At 42.8% G+C, this 21,045-nt stretch overlaps 1 protein-coding gene across 5 annotated transcripts in view; it reads left to right on the top strand.

Annotated features, from left to right (window-relative positions):
• Nucleotides 1–6,772, top strand: part of ALMS1 (ALMS1 centrosome and basal body associated protein) — a 111,015-nt gene extending 104,243 nt beyond the window's left edge. For 4 of the 5 annotated variants that reach the window (XM_042469045.1, XM_042469042.1, XM_042469046.1 and 1 more), the window contains 2 exons: nt 1,145–1,244; nt 6,307–6,772. In XM_042469045.1, coding sequence (XP_042324979.1) covers nt 1,145–1,244; nt 6,307–6,351 — 145 coding nt within the window. In that variant the 3' untranslated portion in view covers nt 6,352–6,772. Of the gene's footprint in view, nt 1–1,144; nt 1,245–5,085; nt 5,586–6,306 lie in introns of those variants that run through there. The other variant, XM_042469043.1, reaches the window with a different exon arrangement.
• Nucleotides 6,773–21,045: the final 14,273 nt, after the last annotated feature.

Raw genomic sequence — 21,045 nt, 5'->3', positions numbered from 1 at the left:
CACGCAAGCACACAAGAACTGAGAAATAAAGGAGTTAGGTTGGAATAGAATAAGGCATTCTAATGGAGATACGACACCTGTTTGGAGGTTGTGCCTCTTGAGGATGTTCCGGGGCAGGAAGAAGGGAACTCAGTTGCTCCTGAGACCACCGGAATTTGGCAAACAAAAGAGGGGTCTAGCAAAGTGAAGACCAGCAGCACATCTGCCTGCAAACCAAGCTAGTTCAAATAACAAAGGGAAAGGTTCCTTAATTTATAGAAAATTTGTTCCCTGGAGCAAAATCCAGAGAGTTGATGTGGCCAAATGGTCCAAATTTTTGATATGCATAAGTGACACTTTGAAATAGGATCTTCCAAAGGTGTAAGATAGGAGTGTGAATGGGTGTATTCCTGCAGCAGGATAGCTTAAAGTGTCAGGTAGATAGAGTTGTTTACTCTGACTTCATGGCTAGGCTGTTCCTCACCTCTAACATGTCCGGAACATAAATCCTCTTGGCAACTCTTAAGCTAACTGATGTGACCTGTTTGCTTCCACATATTGTGTCCACATTAGGATAAAGGCTGCTTTGAGAGCAATTCTGATATCAAAAGAGGGGGGTAGGTTCAGGTATCCACATTGCCACTGAGCCAGGGCTAACAGAGCTTAGCATAAACCACCTGTCATCTGTAGTGCTAATGCATGGGTTTGCTTCCTCTGAAATGTGATCCACACATGGTCACTCTGGATCACAACTGCATGTTGTGGCCAAGATCTGGACCTAGAAGAGGCAAAAGAAGGGATTCAGGCAAGTCCTCCAGGCAAAGAGCAGCCTGTAGCTGTAGAGCAGCTAGTTGTCCCTGTTGAAGAGTAGCTGCCACAACCAGGACAAAGGCAGGACTCACCTGCAGCTGATGGGGTAAAGGATAAGCTTTGAAGGTGGCACCTCTCTCTCTGGAAGAGCCTCTAGATTAGGTCTACCCTTTGGAGCCCATGTTCCAAAGAGATTCTCTTGTGTCTCAGTCTCCCTCTTTTATTGGACTTTTCCACCTTACGTAATTTACATTTGACTCAATCATGTAAGACCTTACTGCCGGGATGTAAAACAAAGATACATTTGGAAATTCTTACTTTCTCATCTATTCATTACTTTCTCATTTATTCATAGCATGTACGAGCAGCTGCCTGAGGTGCGTAAAAGAAGAGAAGAGGAGAAAAGAAAATCAGAATATTCTACCAATCGTTTGAAAGCCCAGCTTTATAAAACGGTGGGTGCTTTCTTTTCACTGCAACAAACTAACATTCTGTGAGCTACCTCCATAAAGAGAGAGTTGTCCAACTCAGTGAGTAAGGCTAAGTACAATTTCTTCTGCAATTAGATGCTTGGTGGTGATGAAATATTTCCTGCACTTTCCAACTAAAGAATTTGAATCACTGCCCAGATTAGTTACCACTACCAAATCAAGTTTTCCTCTCCTTACTCTATTGCAATTCCTAAACTATCAACTCAGTAGAGATGCCAGATTTTGCTACAGCACTTTTGTTAGGAACAGCTTAGTGGCATTGTTTGCCTGGTCCAGTTTTTCAGTTGAAGAAAAAGTTGCCGTGATCTTTTTCATTGACAGTTCAAGCCAAAAAGTAACAAATGGCTTTTTTGTTACTTTCATTTTGGCCAGTCCTGCATCCTGAAGTCTTTTCATCTGGAGATGTGAGGTTTTGACATGATGGGCCTTTAATGTGACAGGATTGTATTATTCCTCAGAAAGGTGGAAAAGTAAGCTTGGCAAAGAAGGTTGAGCCCCTAATGTGTTTGGATTTATTGCCTTTTATATGGCCATAGGGATTCCTAGTGACAAGTTTGCCTTGGAGAAACAGAGTTCCTGGAGGAAACTTGCTCCATGACCTGGGATGGGACAAGCTTCCTGTAGCCAGGTGACTCTTATCACTGGGACTCAGATTTCTGCATGAAATGAAATTTACAGCCTGGAAAGAGCTCATAAATCATCGTACAAAGCTCAGGAGCTGGCAATCTTGCATTTTTTATGAAGCCAGGATTATAGGTTCGCATTAACCATAAATGTCTATTTTGTGTTGTATTATGAAAAACAACATAAAAATGGCATTGCTAACCATCTCATCATCCATTCTGTAAGCTCAGAATTGATTGTGTGTATATGTGCAGACTTGTAGTTGTTCTCTGAGAATGTACAATAAAAGAATACAGTATTCTGGTCTATTTTACTGTCTTTCCACATCCTTTGATAGGACTTGGCCAGTTAAAACATGAAGCCTGCACTGATCTTAGAGGAAGGGGCCAGGGAAGCAGGCTTTGTAGAAGCTTGTTTTTTCGAAAATAGAAAAGTGCCACAGATACTTAGAGTCCAGTTTCCAGCAGGGCTAGCCCAGAAGGTTTGGGTACCTCTGGTTGAAAATTCTCCCCAGCCCCAATCCCATCTGCTAATTGACTGGAGGCATAATCCTGTGGTCTTGTACAAACAGCACTAAAATGGATGGGAGCCACATGGCAATGGTTTGCATAGAGGTGTTAAACATACCCGGGAAATTCTGCAAACTGCTGGCAGCAACTGTGGCAAAATGGTAAAGAAGACTGTTCTGATGAAGGACTTTGGAAACCTACAAGTAGTTTTTCAAGTGCAACTTTCCAGTCAGAGCAGCTACTGCTAGCCATGGACCATTCCAAGATATTTCCATAGACCTATAAGCTAGTGCCTCTATTTCACTCGACATCCTCATTTGGTCTCACTTTTTACCAGGCTCAGTTCTACCCACTAGCCTTTTCCGGTGGCATGGTGGCCGTGATGGTCACCCTCTAATGTTATGTGGAAAGTAATATAAAGAAAGCAACTTAGAGGTCTGTGACAGAATTGGAGCAGTTTCCAAAGGTTGAGCCATGCTGGTCTCTTGTTAAAAAGCCATCAAAGAAACAAATAGATTTATAGAGGGATGTACTTTTTTGAACTGTGATCTGATGTTGGGGGATAATATACATGTGCAGTTGGGTGGAAAATGAAATGCTAAATGGGGCGGGCAAAGTGTGGTCCTTAGAACCATCCAGAAAACCTCCAGCTCCCAGATCCACCAATTTTTAAATAAAAAATGGGCAATTTTCTGGCATTTTACTTCCCATAACCCTGCAAAGCCCCCAAAATTCCCCAAAGCACCAAAAAAAGGGGGGAAATGGCCAAAATACAGCTAAAATGACATCTGCAAATGACATCTTCAGCTGTGCTGAAACTCGCTAGTGAAGCCCACCAGGGAGGAAAAGGGGCCCCTGCCCCTGTGCTAAAGGAATATCACTGTGATGTAAGGGACAATTTGGGAGTGCAGTTTTCCCACATTTTTTGTTTAGCCTTGAACCGAGAACAGCAAACCTTCATATTATTTGGGAAGATTCAGAAAGGTATCTAGATGGGGAGAGGGAAAACTATGGTGTCAAAAGGCTAGGCACCCCCCAAGTGAGGTCTTGAAATACTCTTTTTGATTTATTTTTTCTGTGAGCAGTCCAAATCTATGCTTTCCTGTGGTTGAATCACCAAAAGATCAGTATTCATGCCCTGAGGGAAGCTTCCTGTGCTATGTGTGTTCTGTACAATCTAGAGCTGCAGAAGGTTTTACGACTGAGTAAGAGATAGTTAATGCTCACAGTATGACTGCAACATGACAGGCCTATCTAAACAGTCTGTCGGCGACCTCATGCTTGCAGGGAGGACTTTTACATTGCCACAGACCTAATGTCAATGGCTCTTGGGGACCAAAAGGAATCTGTTCATGCATCCAGTTATTGGTCATTAACGGTGCAGGGATCAGCCATAGGCAGATTGTATCCTACACAGTGCAGGCCAAGCTGGAAGTTTAACCACCTCTGGACAATAGGTTAAAGCAGCGTATTAACTGCAAGAGAAAGTTGGCTTCTCCAAAAGAGGAAGTTTTTGTTCTGTGTGTTTCCTATTAATCACCACTTCTCTTTGTTTTCTTCTGGATGTTGACTAGCTCCATGCTACATGAAATACCAGGAGCCTATTAATAATAGTTGCTGATAGCAGCAGAATGTTAAGGGACTTTCTGCTTAAAAAGAAAATTAACTAGATAAAAAAGTCCAAAGAATGGCTCTGGATGCTGCTGCTTCTCCCAGAAAGGCAAACAGTCTGTATTTTCTGTCTCTGAGGGTGGATTACAAATGGGGAATGTGTGCATAGTTTATCACTGGTTTCTTAAGTCATGCATCCCCACTGGTCATTCTTGCTGTCTTTGAATTCCTGCTTTCCTAGATAGAGCAGAGCTGAAAGCTCTGAGTGAGATCAAATCTCCACGGATTTATATTCTCTGTACTGTGTTTAATATAGGGCTCATTCAGTGCCAATTAATGCAAGCTTCTTTTTAATGTAATGGGAGCAATCTTTTCTTTTTGTCTGTCTGTCTTTTGACCCCCCAGAGAATTTTGTCTTTGGAATAGATTTATATCAGGATGTAATAAGCATAAAGATATGCATAACTATCAAAGTTAGGTGGAACAGGTTCCCTAGTCTGGATATTGTGATGAGGCATTGCAGGCAACCAAAATCAACTGGCCGGCTACATCCTGTAAGCAGAGTTTGTGTGCCTTGGTTCCTGTATGCTAGGAAACTCCAATTACTCAGTCAAGAGTAAGGGACGCAAAAGAGCCAGCATGATGTAGTGCTTTGAGCATAGGACTAGGACTTGAGATCAGAGTTTGATTCCCTGCTCTGCTGTGGAAACCCTCTGGATGACCTTGGGTATATCATGCCCTCTCAGCCCCAGAAAACTGCACCTGATGGTTGCCTTAAGTCGGAAACAACTTGACGGCATACAACAAAAACTTTAGTGCTGATTCCTGTCTTGTGCCTGTTCCGTGACTACATTAAATAAGTGTAGAATTCAATAATTTCTGTAAGTTCATGATCCCCAACCAGTTTTCTCCCTTCCAAGGGCAAAGGAAACTCGAGAGTGTTTGACTGGTGCATGATGCACACTTTCAGGTACAGAACTCACTGTTTCTGAGGGCCAATATGATTGGCACAGAAGACTGGAATAGTAATACCTCTCCACACATTTCTGTTTCTCACCAAGGCGCTCTAAGTGACCTTTGACAGTCTCCTTAGGAAGGAGAACATGAGCAAATCCAACATCGATTGGCCATTAGAATTGATGGGGTCATTGACAGCTTATGTGGTCTGTATTACTTCTTTAATTTAAAAAAGAGGCAGAAAAGGTTTTGTCCCAGAGTCACTCCAAAGTCAAATTTGCAGTGTATAACAGGAAGAGGGAAGACAGCTCTCGCTGCATTTAAGGAGAGGAAATGGACGAAAGTGAAATATGGTTGTGAGTTGGACTGTGGTCACAAGGTGGCACTGCTATAAATGGAATGAAGCAGTTGACACATTGCAGTCCTGTTAGATAGGACCTTGAGTTTCTGAGCTTCTCCAGTGAAGCTGGTCTTTCTCTCCTGGTCTTGCAAAAGTTAGAACAGATGCAGCTAACATATGCACATCATGTGAAAGTTAAAAATATTATTAAAGTAGCAATAGAATTAAAAGTACAGCTGGCCCTCCTCATTTGTGCCTTTGACTTTTGCTGATTTGCTGATTTGTGGTTTTGATTAATATGTTCTCTCTAGGAATCTCTAGGTCCTCCAGCGCAACTCTGCCAGAAGTTGGCCATAGAATTGTGCTGGAGAACCTAGAGGTTCCTAGAGAAAACAATTCTCTTGGCCCCTCTGTAAGACTTCCAACTTGATTCTATGATCAGCCTCTGCCAGGTGTTGACCACAGAGTTGCACTAGAGGACCTGGAGATTCCTAGAGAGGTGTTCTCTTAGGTAAAAATAATAGTGTTTTTTTTTAAATTGTGGTTTATCTACATTCATGGGGGTCCTTCACCCCAGTGAATGTGGAGGGACCAATGTATGGCCATTAAAAAACAAACAGTACAGCACATTTCAAAAGGCCTACTGAAACAAAAAGGTCTTCATCTGCCTACAAAAGGGTAGCAATGAGGGTAGCAGTCTAACTGTTTCAGGAGAAGAAATTGCAGAGTATTGGAGCTGCCACCAAGAAGACCCTTTCTCCCAGTTTTCCAAAAGATATACCTGTGAGGGTGGTGGGACAGAGGGAAAGGCCTCCCCAAAAGATTTCAAGGCACAGACAGACTCGTATAGGGAGATACGGTCCTTCAGATAACTTGTAATAAGGTAGGTCCTGGTTCTCTGGACCTGTAGTAGTTTTGCCATTATGGGAGTCATGCGGCAGTGACAGTAAAACTCACACATTTTTCTCATTTTCTTTCTTTGCAGAAAATCACCAACCGCATTCTGGGAAGAAAGGTACCCTGGGAATGATGGAGAAACCAACCAATCAGGAAAAAAGCAACTTTCTGTATCAATAAAACCTGTTGCTTGTAGTGAGTTTTCTGGCACCTTCCCTGTGTAACCTCAGATTCATGTGAACAGACTGATTATGTCATGAATCTTCCAAGAATTTTTAAAACATTGATAAATGTCTATGTATTTGAAGACCAATGATCTCATAAAGATTTTTTAAGTGAAAAAAAAATGATTTGCAATAATGTGCCTGTAAATTCTCAGATTAAGGTAGTTTAAAATAATATATAATACTAATTAAATCAGTGGATTTTTCTGTGTGAGTGCGTAGGTCGCTAGTTTATTTATTTTTTGATACTTGAATTTTTTGTACTTTTTTAATCGCTTAATTTCTTGTATTTTTGTTTTTCCTATTGCTGAAAAAAATTAAATATCTTTAAGACTCTATCCCATAATACTTTTCTTAATCATTTTACTTTGGAGTTGTTCAGTATGGGAGGGAGGGAGGGAGGGACACATAAATCTGGTTCCCAGTTCCCCTACAACTAAGGAAGATGCTTGATTAAACAAACCTGTTTTTATTCTGTTGATCCCATTTCATCATGCAAGAATTTGTATACCATGAATGGCCACCTTGAACTTCTTCAGATGTTCTTGGACTATAGTTACCCATACCTCTCACCCTTGGCTAAGCTGCCTTGGGCTGATGGGAGTTACAGTCCAAAAACATCAGGAAGGCTGTGACTTACTTCTTGTGCCACAGCTGCTTCCTGCTGCATTGAAGGCTGATTTCTATCACCTGGCATTCCTCTTTCTTCCATACGCTTCTTTCTCCCAGGGATGTTGGCTGTACTTTGAGTCAATTGCTTCTTCACTCCCAAAGTGTTGCACAGCTTCTCCTCATGTTGAGAAATGCTGAATTCTGGCCAAAGTTAGTTGTGCGGCACCTTGTGAGCGCACACACTGAGAACACTACTAAAAACACAGGATGAGTTTCAGCTTCATGAGAAGTTGGAGGTGTGCAGTGTGGACAAAAATAAACCCAATAATGGGGGTTGAAGGAGCAGGACATTAATAATGATGACGGCGATGACAATGATAAATTTTATTTCTTACCTGCCTTTCTCTAAGGCTTGAGGCAGAGTATAACATAGATGAAAACACATAAAATCATTAAGCACATAGGTTCAAACACATAAACATAGGACACATTAAAATCATCTAAATAAAATTAAAAATATACCAGTTTAAAACTCATAGATTAACAAAGATTGGTGTTTGAAATTCAGACAGCATATTTAGCTATCAAATCTCTCCTGGCAGGTCATTCCACAATTTGGGGGTGGCTGATGAAAAAGTCCTCTGGGAAATGGTTGCCAGTCTAGTCCTGGCCAGTTGAAGTCAGTGTCCTCTAGAGGACCTGACTATATGGGGCAGATTATATGGGAGGAGGCAATTCTATAGGTAACCCAGACCCAAACCATGTAGGGCTTCAAAGGTAGTAAACAACACTTTGTACTTTGCCAGGAAACTCACTGGCAGCCAGTGGAGTGATTTTAATATTGCTGTGATACTCTCACTCCTAGATATACCAGCGATCAGTCTGGCTGCCGTGTTCTGAACTAACTGGAGTTTCTGAACACAGTACAAATGTAGCCCAATGTGGAATGTACTGTATTGCAAAAGTCCATCCTTGAGGTTACCAGCATGTGCATTACTTTTGGTGTGAGTTTGAATGAGGGAGTAAAGCCAACCATTTCAATGGGACACGGTGCATGCAGGAGGCCTGAATTGAAAAGCATAACATATACCATACATAAGGAAGCTAGTGTGATGCAGTGGTTTGAGTGCTGGACTGGGGGGCTCTGGGAGACCAGAAATCAAATCCCCATGGAAATCCATGGAGAAATCTTAGGCAAGGCAATGTCAAGCCTCTTCTGAAAAAAGTCTTGCCTAGAAAATCCTAGGAGAGGATCACTATAAATTGGAGTCAACCTGAAGGCACACAACAGGCAATACTACACATGCAAGAACTTTCATTATTAATGCAAACAATAATTGAGTATAAAATGTACTTTAAGAATGCAATAACCTATAGTGAGCCTTCTGCACAGCATGAGCTCCTCAGCATTACTCTTATGTAACCACAAAAAAAGTAAACTGAGAAAAGCAGCGTCTGAAAAACCTTGTGCATCCCCTATATTTGACAGATCTGTCTTTCTCTACTGGTCTTTTGGCAGTTGGATGTTTGCTTTTTAAACTGCTACCCACACAGAGTGCAGTATGGATTTTGTAAATGGGAAACGTAGCTCACAGCATGACTCTTAATGTTTATGTGTCCAACCCTGAACTCTATAGCCTGCCAAATATTTCTGGCCTAAACCTTCCGAGTTACCAAGTTGTACTTAGGTATTTTGGCTCCCTAGCTCAGCCCTGGCTCCAAATATAAAAATTCATGGTACAAAAAAGAAAAACCATCCAAGGGCTCTAGAGTTCACAAAGTAAGATCTGAAGCCAGGTCCTTGAAGTTTGAAAGCTGCTCTAAGCTGAGAGGTGATGGCACACCAGAATCTCTTCAGTTTCTGGCCTGGAAAACCTATCTTGAACGATAATATTATTCTTCACATTGGGTCCTTTAATGGTACACAATTATAGTACAGTACTGTACTGTGATTTCACTTTAATTGACATGGCAACATGCAGGCCTGGGATTTGCGGTTTAGGAAGGGGTATTTGGAATTTTAAACTCAGAGTTCTGCTTTCTCTGCAAACTACAAACCCAGGTGTACATAGGATGGAGCCATGATAGTTAAACTGGAATCATAGTGCTTTCATTTTGGAGTGTGAAAGGGCTCTTAATGATAGCTATACGAGATCATCCTATGCTGTCATTTGGTGGCTTTGTTTTTAAAAGGATGTTTAGGAAACAGGGCTTATGAAATGGAGACCACAAGTTTAATGAGTCATAAGTAAAAGTGGCTAGATGGTCCTGTCAAAAGTCCATAATTCTGCTTAGCTAGGCAGTTTTAATGCTGAGGTCTGCAGTGTGACACCCACATCCACCAGTGTACTCAAAGGCACATTGTTGTTGTATGCCTTCAAGTTGTTTATAACTTACAGTGACTCTAAAGTGACCTTATTACAGGGGTTTCTTGCCAAGATTTCTTGCCTTCTTCAGATGTTGAGAGAATGTGACTTCCCCAGGAGGGTTCCATGGCTGAGCAGAGACTTGAACCCAGCTGGTCTCCATGCATCCTAGTCCAGTATTGTCAACCCTCCATATCCATGGATTCTGCATCCACAGATTGAACCAACCATGGTTCAAAAATATTCACACAAAACATTCCAAAAAGCAAACCTTGATTTTGTAGTGTTGTACAAGGGACACCATTTTACCATGCCATTGTATACAATGAGACTTACACCATCCATGGATTTTGGTATCCACAGGGGGTCCTGGAACCAAACCCCAGCAGATATCAAGGGCCTGTTGTACTTAAGTCAGTATACCACACTGGCTCAAAGGTACTGTAAGGTTAAAATTATTGCCCCTTTAGCATTCAAGAATGGAATCTGGAGTAGAGTGATGGCAGCAGTTTAACATTGCAGTGCCCTGTAGAGTTTGCTTGAAAGCACAAAGGCTCCCTCAAGAGGCAATAAAACCAGACTTATATACATGCTAAGTCAATATAGCAATAACTATTAACCAGGAAAAAGGCTATGAAAGTACTAGTAACTAATAATGAGCAAGCAGTATTTCCAAAGTATGCATGCTGGATTTCCTTGTTGCAACGCTTGTATTTTAACCAGTATCTCTTATCTGCAGAAGCATCAAGATAGTTCATGATGTCAGTCAAAATGCCCTGTCTGGTCTTTAATTTAACTTGAAATCTCTGAGCTTTCAGTGTTTTATGTGGAGGAGCAAACCTTTTTCTTTTGCATGATTCCTGCCTTACTTAAACCTTAGACAGTTGGACCTCCGTATCCATGGATTCTGCATCCATGGAGTCAACTAACCATGGTTTGAAAATGTTCACACAATCCCAACCCCCACCCCCCACACAAAAGCAAACCTTGATTTTGGCATTTTATATCAGGGATGCCATTTTACTATGCCATTTAATGGGATTTGAGCATCCATGGATTTTAGTAACCCCAGTGGATACCAAGGACCCATTGTAGTTACTTTCTGAACTTTCCTCCTTATACAACTCTTAGTATCTTCTGGGCTTTCCTGCCCCCTTCCAGTTCTTAATGAAAAGGCAAAAAATGTAGATAGCTATAAGTGAAATGTCTCAGCAGGAGCAATCTTTCTTCTCTTTCTTCTGTGTGCTGTTGGGACCTGGAGACATTATTCAGGAAGGAACATAGCAGGCAGTTCCAGGCCAGGAACTCTCAGTGTCTTCAGTAACTTGATTCAAAATAAAAATGGGCTTGAAGGAAGAAAAAGCATCTTTGTTGCTCCTGCTTGCTTGCCTTGTAGTGTGAGGAGTGCGCTTGCAGGAGTGACCTGGGTTATTTGGGGAGAGCCAGGAGGTCATCTAGAGTAGACTGTAGAGGGCTGCAGGCCTGTGATGTAGGTTTGGGCTGCTATGTACCTCTAGAGAAGAGAATCTGGGAGAAACAGCCATCTGTGTTAAAAGTGACCATGGCATGGGTTGGAGGAAGAAAGACCAAGTGTGGCAGGTCTAGGGTCCAAGTTTCTGTTTGAGGAGCTTTGTGGGTGATTCAACTGTTTTTTTAACAACACAACACACACACACACACACACACACACACACATAGAGAGAGAGAGAACTCTGGAAGTCTGCTTCTGGTTTTGAAAAACCAGCAGGCATCCTGTGGGCCATATTACATCCATATTCCATTTGCAGCTGCACAAGTGGCGTTTTGAGAGCGTAATGGTTGCATGCGCAGTTGGACATTCTTGGATAGTGTGTAAATACTCATCTGGGACTTCAGTGTACTACTTGATTCACTGGCAGCAAGCCCATAGCAGCTGTGCAGTTAGTTGTTGGTATTCAGTAGAAGGGGTGTGTGGCTACTACTACAGGAATGTAGGTTTGAAGGCTGGATTATTTTACATATTAAAAATATTTTAACAGTTCAATTTTAATGCACTATCTGTTGTGTGCTGTGGGTTATATTTCAGAGGAAGGAACTGGCAAAACCTCCTTGCCTATGAAAACCCTATGAAATTCATAGGATCACCATAGGTTAGTAGGTGACTTGAAGGTAATACACACACACATTGTTCACTATATGTTTGACCTGGAAAGTGTGTATCATTTTGTCATAGCATAGTAATTTGCAAACTCAGTACACAGTGAACTCTGTTATTTGATGATCATCCATTCTATTACATTTGCTTGTGTATATACCTTTCCAGGGGTCATGTGTTCCACAAGCACTGTTTTAAGGAGGACCAATCATCCTTCTTATGGTCTTTGAAGCATCTGGGATTCACAGAAAAATGGTGAGCTGTGGGGCCAGGTTAAATCAGGGGTAGAGAATTGGCAGAAGCAGAAGGATGGGTATATTTCAGGAGTGATTTAGTTGTGTCTTTCTGCATGGCAGGCGGTTGGACTGGATGGCCCTTGTGGTCCCTTCCAGACATCTTGTCATGTAACTTTGCTTAGCTTGGACAGTGACAGGAGATAACCCAAGATGTCTCCTCCTTGCGCATGCAAGAATGGGCTTGCACCAGAAGTACCCAGTGCACCATTTTCAAACTATAAACTCCAGAACTATCAATCTGCTGTGCTGGCTAGGGATTCTGGAAGCTCTATTTGAAGGGTTGCTTTTTTGAAGTATTTGGTCTATAAGATCCTAGAGCTGGAAGAGACCCCAAGGGCTATACAGTCCAACCCCATTCTGCCATGCAGAAAGACACCATCTAAGCCCTCCCTGTGACAGATGTCTATCCAGCCTCTCTTTAAAAACCTCCAAAGGAGGAGACTCTTCCACTGTTAAACCGATCTTACCATCAGGAAGCTCTTCCTAAGGTTTAAGTGGAATCTCTTTTCCTGTACCTTGAATCCATTGATCTGTGTCCGAGTCTCTGGAGCAGCAGAAAACAATCTTGCTCCATCCTCAATATTCATCTCTTCAGATATTTAAACAGGGCTTAACCTTCCCTTCTCCAAGGTCAACAAACCCATCTCCCTAAGCCTCTTCTCACAGGGCTTCGTGGTTTCCAAACCCTTCACCATTTTGGTTTCTCCAGCTTGCCTTTATCCTTTTTGAATTGTGATGCCCATAACTGGACACAGGATTCCAGGTGAGGCCTGACCAAAGCAGAATAGAATGGTACTATTACTTCCCTTGATCTAGACACCATACTTCTATTGATGCAGCCTAGAATTGCATTGGCTTTCTTAGGAGATTATCACAAGGGAGGGATTTAAAGTGAAATAAGCACACAAAAGCGAATTTATTATCAGATGACTTCTGGGTTAACACAGCATTAAACTAGACAGAAAGTAGAAAAGACACGCAAAAGCGTGATTGATTTTCAGAGGATGTCACTGTTAAGGTGCATTAATGGGACGACATTAACCCAGCTAGAAAGTAGACAAAATGCAATTCTTTTTACTTCCGGAAAATAATAAAAAAAAAGGTTTAAAAAATCATGTTTTGTTGACATTTTAGCCAGTTTAATGTCACATTAATGCCAATGTGTCTGAAAATAAATTGTACTTTTGCATGTCTTCTTAGGTTTTTTCTTTGGAAGGTTTTAAATCCCATTTCTGCAAGGGATGCCTTCAGTGTGATAAACTCCTTAGCTGCAGCATCACATTGCTGGAGAGGAAGAGATGCAGGCTATGCAAAGCTGTCAAGTGTAGCCACCGTCCATCTGGATGTATTCTCTGATAGACGTCTCTTCAAAAATCCTAGGATTGCTCTCCCTAGGAGGAAGGTTGCCCACCGTTGTTCTTTGTGGAGAGTCTTTGCTCACACTCTCGGATGATGGATGCTTTGTTTGGGCTGCTGGCGCTGTGCCTACCAAAGCTGCATTTAGGGGATGAAGCAATAAGTGGCTAATGCTGCTATTTCCGAACACATTCTGCAATGAATCCTTTTCCGGGGGTAAGTTGCCACACCTTTTCCTGGTGATAGGACTCTGACTCACCAGCTCCCGGGAAGACATCAGCAATATCTCTCAGCTTCATCTACCTCATCCTCCTTCCTGTGTTGATTTCCATTGTGTTTCTTTCTCTTTTTCCAAGGGTGGGAAGGGAGAATGCCGAAACGATTAATAACAGGATATTGGGTTTCCCATCCAGCATCTCTGTGACATTCAGTTTGGAAAATCAGATGCAACCTTCCTGTCTGTCGCTGCACAAGCTTTTCAGAAAGTCATGCAAGATGGCAATGCCTGGGTACGTTCCCCAAACTTGGAAACTCCTAGAACCAGCATGTGGCCCAGGCACCATGCTGGCTGAGGGATTATGGGAGTTGTCCCCAAATGTAATACCTCTGAACTCTGTTTATTGCTTAGATTGGGGTCTGGTTTCAGCAGAATTTGAAATTCTCAGATACTGTATAAGTCAAGAGCAGGTTTGGGGACCAAAATTATGGATTTTGCTATGACCCATGCATAAGTCGGGTTATGGCCAATGTCTCCGATATTACATTTGCCAGTTCTTTTAATACCCTTGGATGTAGTTCATCTGGTCCTCATTTCATTATCTGATTAGGCTTATCATTGCTTTGTAGAAGTATAAAGTATATTGTTATCTGGTCATTCTGGTTCACAACGGACAAAACATTTGTGATAGTTTACCTGTGGTCATTTTCAGTCAGTTTGAGATTAGCCATAGTGTTCAATTACGCTTTCATAATCATACACCAAAAGCTATCTACTTTGTTCACATTTTATTGTAACAATATTTAAAAAAAAAGATGGAAAAAAAAACTACAACTTTAAAATTTCATGTCCTATTATTATCTTTACTGAAAAGACTTAATTGAGGATTCAAGCTCCATTTAAAGCAGCCTTGTTCTGCCTTGCAGAATTTCTCTCCGAGGCCCTGATTGTTAATGCGTTTTAGTGCTGTGAACCGTCACCACTTAACTCTTGAGCAGAGTCTGCCCCTCTTCCAAGTACAGTGGTACCTCGGGATACGAATTACCCAGCTTACGAATTTTTCGGGATACGAATAAATCCCATAGGGATTTATTGTTTCGGGTTACGAACGTTTTTTCGGGTTACGAAAAAACGCCGGCGCTGTTTTAAATGGAGCCGCGGCAGAGCCGCGGCTTTTTTTCCCATTAGCGCCTATGGCAATTCGGCTTACGAAGGTTTTTCGGGTTACGAAATTAGCCGCGGAACGAATTAATTTCGTAACCCGAGGGAGCACTGTAGACTGTTCCATTGTTGAACAGCATATTATGATTTTATAATCCTTCCAAACTTTCATTGGGATTTTTCCCCTCATAATTTGAATCCACTGCCTTGAGTTCTATCCTCAGGAGATGGAGAAAACCAGATGGATCCATCTAAGAACCAGAATTGTAGAGCTGCAAGGGACCTCAAGGGCCATCCAGTCCATGCAGGAATATGCAATCAAAGCACCCCTGACAGATGGCCATCCAGACTCTGTTTAAAAATCTCCAAAGAAGGAGACTCTACTACCCTCCAAGGAAGTGTCTTCCACTGTAGAACAGCTCTTACTGTCAGGATGTTCTTCCTAATGTTTTCCCCCCTGTAGTTTGAATCCATTGCTACATATCCTAGTCTCTGGAGCAGCAGAAAACAAGCTTGCTCCCTCCTCAATATGACATCCCTTCAAATATTTAATCAGGGCTGTATTATCACCTCTTAACCTCCTCTTCTCCAGGCTAAACATCCCCAGCTCCCTAAGTTGTTCCTCATAGGACTTTATGGTTTCCAGACCCTTCACCATTTTAGTCACCCTCCTTTGGACATACTCCAGTTTCTCAATGTCCTTTTTGAATTGTGGTGCCCAGAACTGGACACAGTATCATTCCAGGTGAGGTCTGACCAAAGCAGAACAGAGTAACACTATTACTGTACTTCCCTCGATCTAGACACTATACTTCTATTGATGCAGCCTAGAATTGCATTGGCTTTTTTAGCTGCTGCATCACGCTGTTGACTCATGTTCAACTTGTGGTCTACTAGGACACCTAGATGCCTTTCGCATCACATTGGCAACTCATATCCAGCTTGTGGTTGCCCTCCTCTGGTTCTTCTAGATCTCAGCTCTTCAGATATTTGAAGCCCCACTCCTTAAAACTGTTCGGAAGACAATAAGCCCAATAAAGGGATGAAACAGGTTAGAAATGTACAGGTGCGATTCCAAAGGGGCGCATATGTTTGTTTGGGTGCAGATTCAGTTTCCAGCTCTAAGAAAACACAGCGAATTTTCCACCCGATCTGTTTCATATGAATTCTAAATGGGATGCAAAGATTGCTTTATTTCTCCCTGGAAGAAAAGTCTCTCTGTGGTTCAGCCCAACAGCTGTGAGACCATGTAAAATATGAGCCGCATGCTGTGTGGGATTTCCCTGTCTTGACACATGGGGCAAATCTTTCTGTGCACTTTGTAGCAGCTTTAAACCAATGCAAAATGGCTCCGAACTCTAAATAGCTGCAGCTGGCCTATGGGATTCACAAAGGAACAAAAGCTGTTTCTTTGCCCTAATCCTGCATCTGCTACTTGGAGACTGCTGCCTCTTTTTTTAATCGCAGAGACTCTTTCTGTGTTTGTTTGATTTTGCAAAGTTCTAGGTCTAGGCAAGGTTCTAGATCTCATGGACAAAGAGAAAAGTATCATAATGTCTTATACCAAAAATTGAAATGTCATAAAGTAATTGAATCTTAGAAATGGAAGGGGCCCCAAGTGACAATCTAATCCAAACCCCTGTCATGCAGGAAAACAGTTTAGGGCCTCAACAGACCGCTCCTTTTTGTGCCGGATTGGGGCCATGGCAGCCGCACGCCGCGGCTTCAATCTGGCCTTTCGAGGGCGCATAAAAGAGCTGCAAAAAGTGAGTCCTTTTTGTGCCCTCGATAGGGCAGCATAGCTGCAATAGGACGGCTATACGGCACTCCTTCAGTGCTGTGTCATTTGGAAGCAGCACTGGAGGAGCACCATGATGCCGTGCATGGCATCATGGTGCCCTGGGGGCAGAGTCAGGGTGTGCGTCATCTGGACGCGACGCCCCAACTCCGCAGTCTGTACAGGGCCTAAAACACTCCCAAAAGATGCCCATCCCAACACCAAAGAAGGAGAGCATCCCAAACCCTGAAGCAATCTATTCTGCTGCTGAACAGCTCTTGCCATCAAGACGTTCTTCCTAATGTTCAGGTGGAATCTCTCTTTTTTTATCCCTTGAACCCATTGGTTGATGCCCTAGTCTCTGGAGCAGCAAAGAGCAATTGACTCCATCTTCTACATGATTTTCCTGCAGATACTAAAGATGGCTATCACTGACAATGGAGGATGGACATAAATTCAACTTAGATAATGAAACTGATATAATCAAAGATTTCCTGTACCTTGGATCAAATATTGATCAGAACGGAGATTGCAGTTAAGAAATGAGAAGAAGACTAGGAATGAGAAGAGCAGCTATGAAAGAATTAGAAAAGACCCTAAAGAGTAAAGCTATACAACAGAGCACTAAAGTTCGGATTGTCTGAACTATTGTATTCCTCATCACCATGTATGAATGTGAAAGCGGAACAGTGAAGAAAGCAAAAGGAAGAAAATAAACTCATTTGAGATGTGATGCTGGAGAAGAGTGCTGAGGATGCCATGGACAGCCAAAAAGGCAAACAAGTTGGTCTTTTAACAGATTAAGCCTCAAATAGCCCTAGAAGCCAAGATGACCTAACTGAGGTTGAATTCAAAGATATTGCCATGATAGTCCGTAGAATCAGTACGTAGAGAGATCTTGTAGCACTTTTGAGACTAACTGAGCGAAAGAAATTGTAGCATGAGCTTTCGTAGACTCGGTCTACTTCATGCAGCTGAGGAAGCAGACCACAAAAGGGTTTATTACAACTTATTTGGCTCATTTTGTCTCAAAGATGCTACAAAATCCCATTGCATACTCCTTAGGACTTGGTTTCCAGACCTTTGATAATCTTGGTCTCCCTTTTCTGAACCATATTCTCTGGACCATATATCAAAATAACATGTCTCAAAAAGTCAAAGTGTTTGAGTGCGTGTGTGTTTATGCATTACTTTAAAATAATAATAATAATAACAACAACAACAACAACAACAATAATCCTTGTGTCTCGTACTTTTCCCTCTCTGTATCCACGCCGTTCAAAGCAGGTGGATGACAGAGATCCAAAAAGAGCACAATTTTGGTTTAAACAGATGTTATTGCTATGAGTGAACGTGGCCAAATGGAAATGTTGCATGTTAAGCTGCCTGGCCAGCAATAATTCAAAATCCTGAGCAAGACAGAGAAAAGGAAATAAGCTAGACCCACCCGACGTAATACTAGAAGTCGAGGTCAAAGGAACTCAAGGCAGAGAGCAGCTTTTCCATATGTTGCAAATCTTGATGCCACAACATTCAGTAACAGGCCACAGAATTAGAGAGCTTCATTCTGTAAAGCTGTAAGAAGAGAAAAAGTGTATAGGGGCAGTATGAAGTAATTTTTAAAGGAATAGTTGTGTGTCCAAATGGATGCCCACTGGAGAGAAATGGACACATAAGATTTAAACCTCCAGAAGCAGTATATCTGGCAACTGCATGAAGTGGAAACCAGCAGCTGGTAAGGCCTGTGTGCTCATTCTCTGACTTTCTGGCTCTTAGTCTGGCCATAGTTGGGAACCTTATACTGGGAGAGATGCCAGTGTGGTGTGGTGGTTGGAATGTTGGACTATGACACTGGGAGACCAGGGTTCAAATCCTCTCTCTGTCACAGAAATGCATTGGGTGAACTTGGGCAAGTCACACTTTCTCAGCCTTGGGAAGGCCATGGCAAACCCCCTCTGAACAAATCTTGCAGAGAAAATCCCATGATAGGGTTTGCCTTAGCATCGCCATAAGTCGGAAATTACTTGAAGGCACACAACCAGAAGATGAGGGATGGGCAATGTTTGCGTCTGTCGCCAAATGTGACCCCCAAGGGCTGTCTTACAGTTCCAAAGCACTCCAACACCATGGTTTTTCTAGTCAAATGACCACTCCTGGAATCCTACAGCGGCAGGGATTTTTTTTCTGTTAAAAGAATCGCAAGGCATCAAAACATTTTTTGAAACCCGAAGTGGGCTTCCAACAAGTGGTGGCTTCCTGGTCAGTGGAGCAATGAGTCCACTCCCAGTTTTACTCATGCTTTAATGTTTTGTCCAGAGTGCTGAACTCTTGTTTCTGGGTAGGTTCAGCCCATATCCCCTTTAAAGCTAGCCAAAATAACTCTGGAGACCAGGGTTCAATTCCCAGCACAGCCATGAGATTCACTAGGCAGGTCACACTCTTTCAGGGGAAGGCAATGGCAAACCTCCTCTGAACAAAACTCGCCAAGAAAGCCCCATGTTAGGGTTGCTTTAGGGTCGCCATAAGTTGGAAACGATGACAACAATTATTTTTGGGAGACATTGTGGACCCCTGCAGCAGGAGCAGAAGATGGTCCTCTAGACCTGCCACGGTTGCTCATCTCTGGGGCAGAGAGAAACCAGTATAATGGAGTCTCCTTCCTTGGAGGTCTTTAAGCAGAGGATGGATGGCCATCTGTCGGGGATGCTTTGATTGAGAGTTCCTGCGTGGCAGAAGGGGGTTGGACTGGATGGCCCTTCTTGGGGTCTCTTCCAACTCTATGATTCTATGATCTTTCAAAGAATGCTTTCATCCATTCATATTGAAAGTTGTCAGAAATGAATAATCAGCCAAACTGACTGTCAGATACTCATCAGTTCAGGAAAAGGGTGGAGGGAGGGCAGGAAAGCAAGTTCAGAAACAGCCCTAACTCCTAGCAACAAAAAGTAAACCAGAAAACTGCCCTGCAATAGGAGGCCTGCACTGCAGGGTTGGAAGAGCTCTAACCCCATTGGATGGATTGGCTGGCACTGAACCAGCCAAATGGAGCGTGTCTGTGTCTGTGAGTGTTGGCTGACACACTTGGAAAGGAAAATGGGGCAGGAGCTGAAAGGCTTCCTGAGAAGAGATTCTGCTCCACCCTGGTGCCAGCTGGGAGACGGTCGGAGGCACAGAGCGGGGTTGGAAATCTGGGATGGGTGGATGCCCTGCAGTGCATGGGTGTGATGGACTGTACAGAACCATTGTGTACCCAGAAGGAGTGGTGGTGGGGAGCTCAAAAAGTTGAAACAATAATTTGGGAAGAGCCAGCCTGGTGTAGTACACTGAGTGCTGGACTGTGACCCTGGAGACCAGAATTTGATTCTCAGCTTGGCCACGAAACCCACTAATTGGCCTTGGCCAAGTTCTACTCTCTCAGCCTCAGGGGAAGGCAGTGGCAAACCTCCTCTGAACAAATCTTGCCAAGACTATCTCACAACCGGTTTGCCTTAGGGTCGCCATAAACTCAAAACAACTTGAAGGCATACAACACACATAAACATGGGAGTCGTGTGGTCAGATGGTAGATCTAGTGTCTACGTGACACAGAACTCTTCCTCAGAAATGTAGACAGCTGCTACTCAGTGACTACAAGTCACTGGGTAGAATCCTGTTTGTGACATACAGTACCTACCTAGGTGTGGCCTTGTCATTGTTGTTACTGCCACCAAGTTTTTGACTTATGGTAACTTTATGGATGAGAGGCCTCCAAGATTCTTGGTCATCGACTGTCCTATTGCTGTCTTGCAAACTCACAGCACTTTAGCTTCCTTGAATGAATCAATCCACTTGTAGAATCATAGAGTTGGATGGGACCCCAAAGACCAGCCAGTCCAACCCCCTAATGCCATGCAGGAACTCTCAATCAAAGCATCCCTGACAGATGGCCATCCTGCCTCTGTTTAGAAACCTCCGAAGAAGGAGACCCCTCCACACTCCAAGAGAGTGTCCTCCTCTGCTGAACAGCCCTTACTGACAGGAGGTTCTTCCTAATGTTGAGGTAGAATCTCATTTCCTGTAGTTTGAATCCATTGCTCCATTGTAGTTTGCAGCCATTGTAGTGTGGGCTCCATGATTTCCTACTGCCTTCTACTTTACTAAGCATTGACAAGTGTGGCTTACGTGTGCATAGTCTCTTTCTTTTCACCAGGTGCAAGGAACTATTGGATTGTGTCCCATCCAAAACCTCCCTCCAGGCAGCTTTCAAGCCCATTGAATGGCTGCTGTTTAATGCTTACTGGTTAGGAAAGGCGGAGATGCCTTTCAAAGAAGATGTGGCTGAAGAATCTAATCCTGGTCTCCAGAGCCATACTCTCAACACTCAAACCACGATGCTGTTCCCACCCCTCCAAAAAAAGGAATTTTGGTCAAACTTTAGGTAACTTATTGCTTGGGAGCATCTTGGAACTAGAAGGCATGACTTGCAGGAAGGAAGTGTTACCTGATTCAGTTCACAGTAATTGGAAATAACTTGAGTGCAGGTTTTGCCTTATTTTGGAAGCCACCTTGAGTCCCAGAACTGGGGAAAGGCAAACGAATGGGCAGGAGAAGCCGAATCATCCTCACTACCACTTTAAGAGCCAATCTGGTGTAATAGTTTGTCAGACTAGGGCCTCATTCCCACCTTCAGATAAATTAGTGTGCG

This window comes from Sceloporus undulatus, chromosome 5, assembly GCF_019175285.1.
Source record: "Sceloporus undulatus isolate JIND9_A2432 ecotype Alabama chromosome 5, SceUnd_v1.1, whole genome shotgun sequence".
Classification (NCBI taxonomy): domain Eukaryota; kingdom Metazoa; phylum Chordata; class Lepidosauria; order Squamata; family Phrynosomatidae; genus Sceloporus; species Sceloporus undulatus.
Note: the sequence above shows the minus strand (reverse complement) of the source record. Positions and strands in the feature narration are given on the sequence as shown.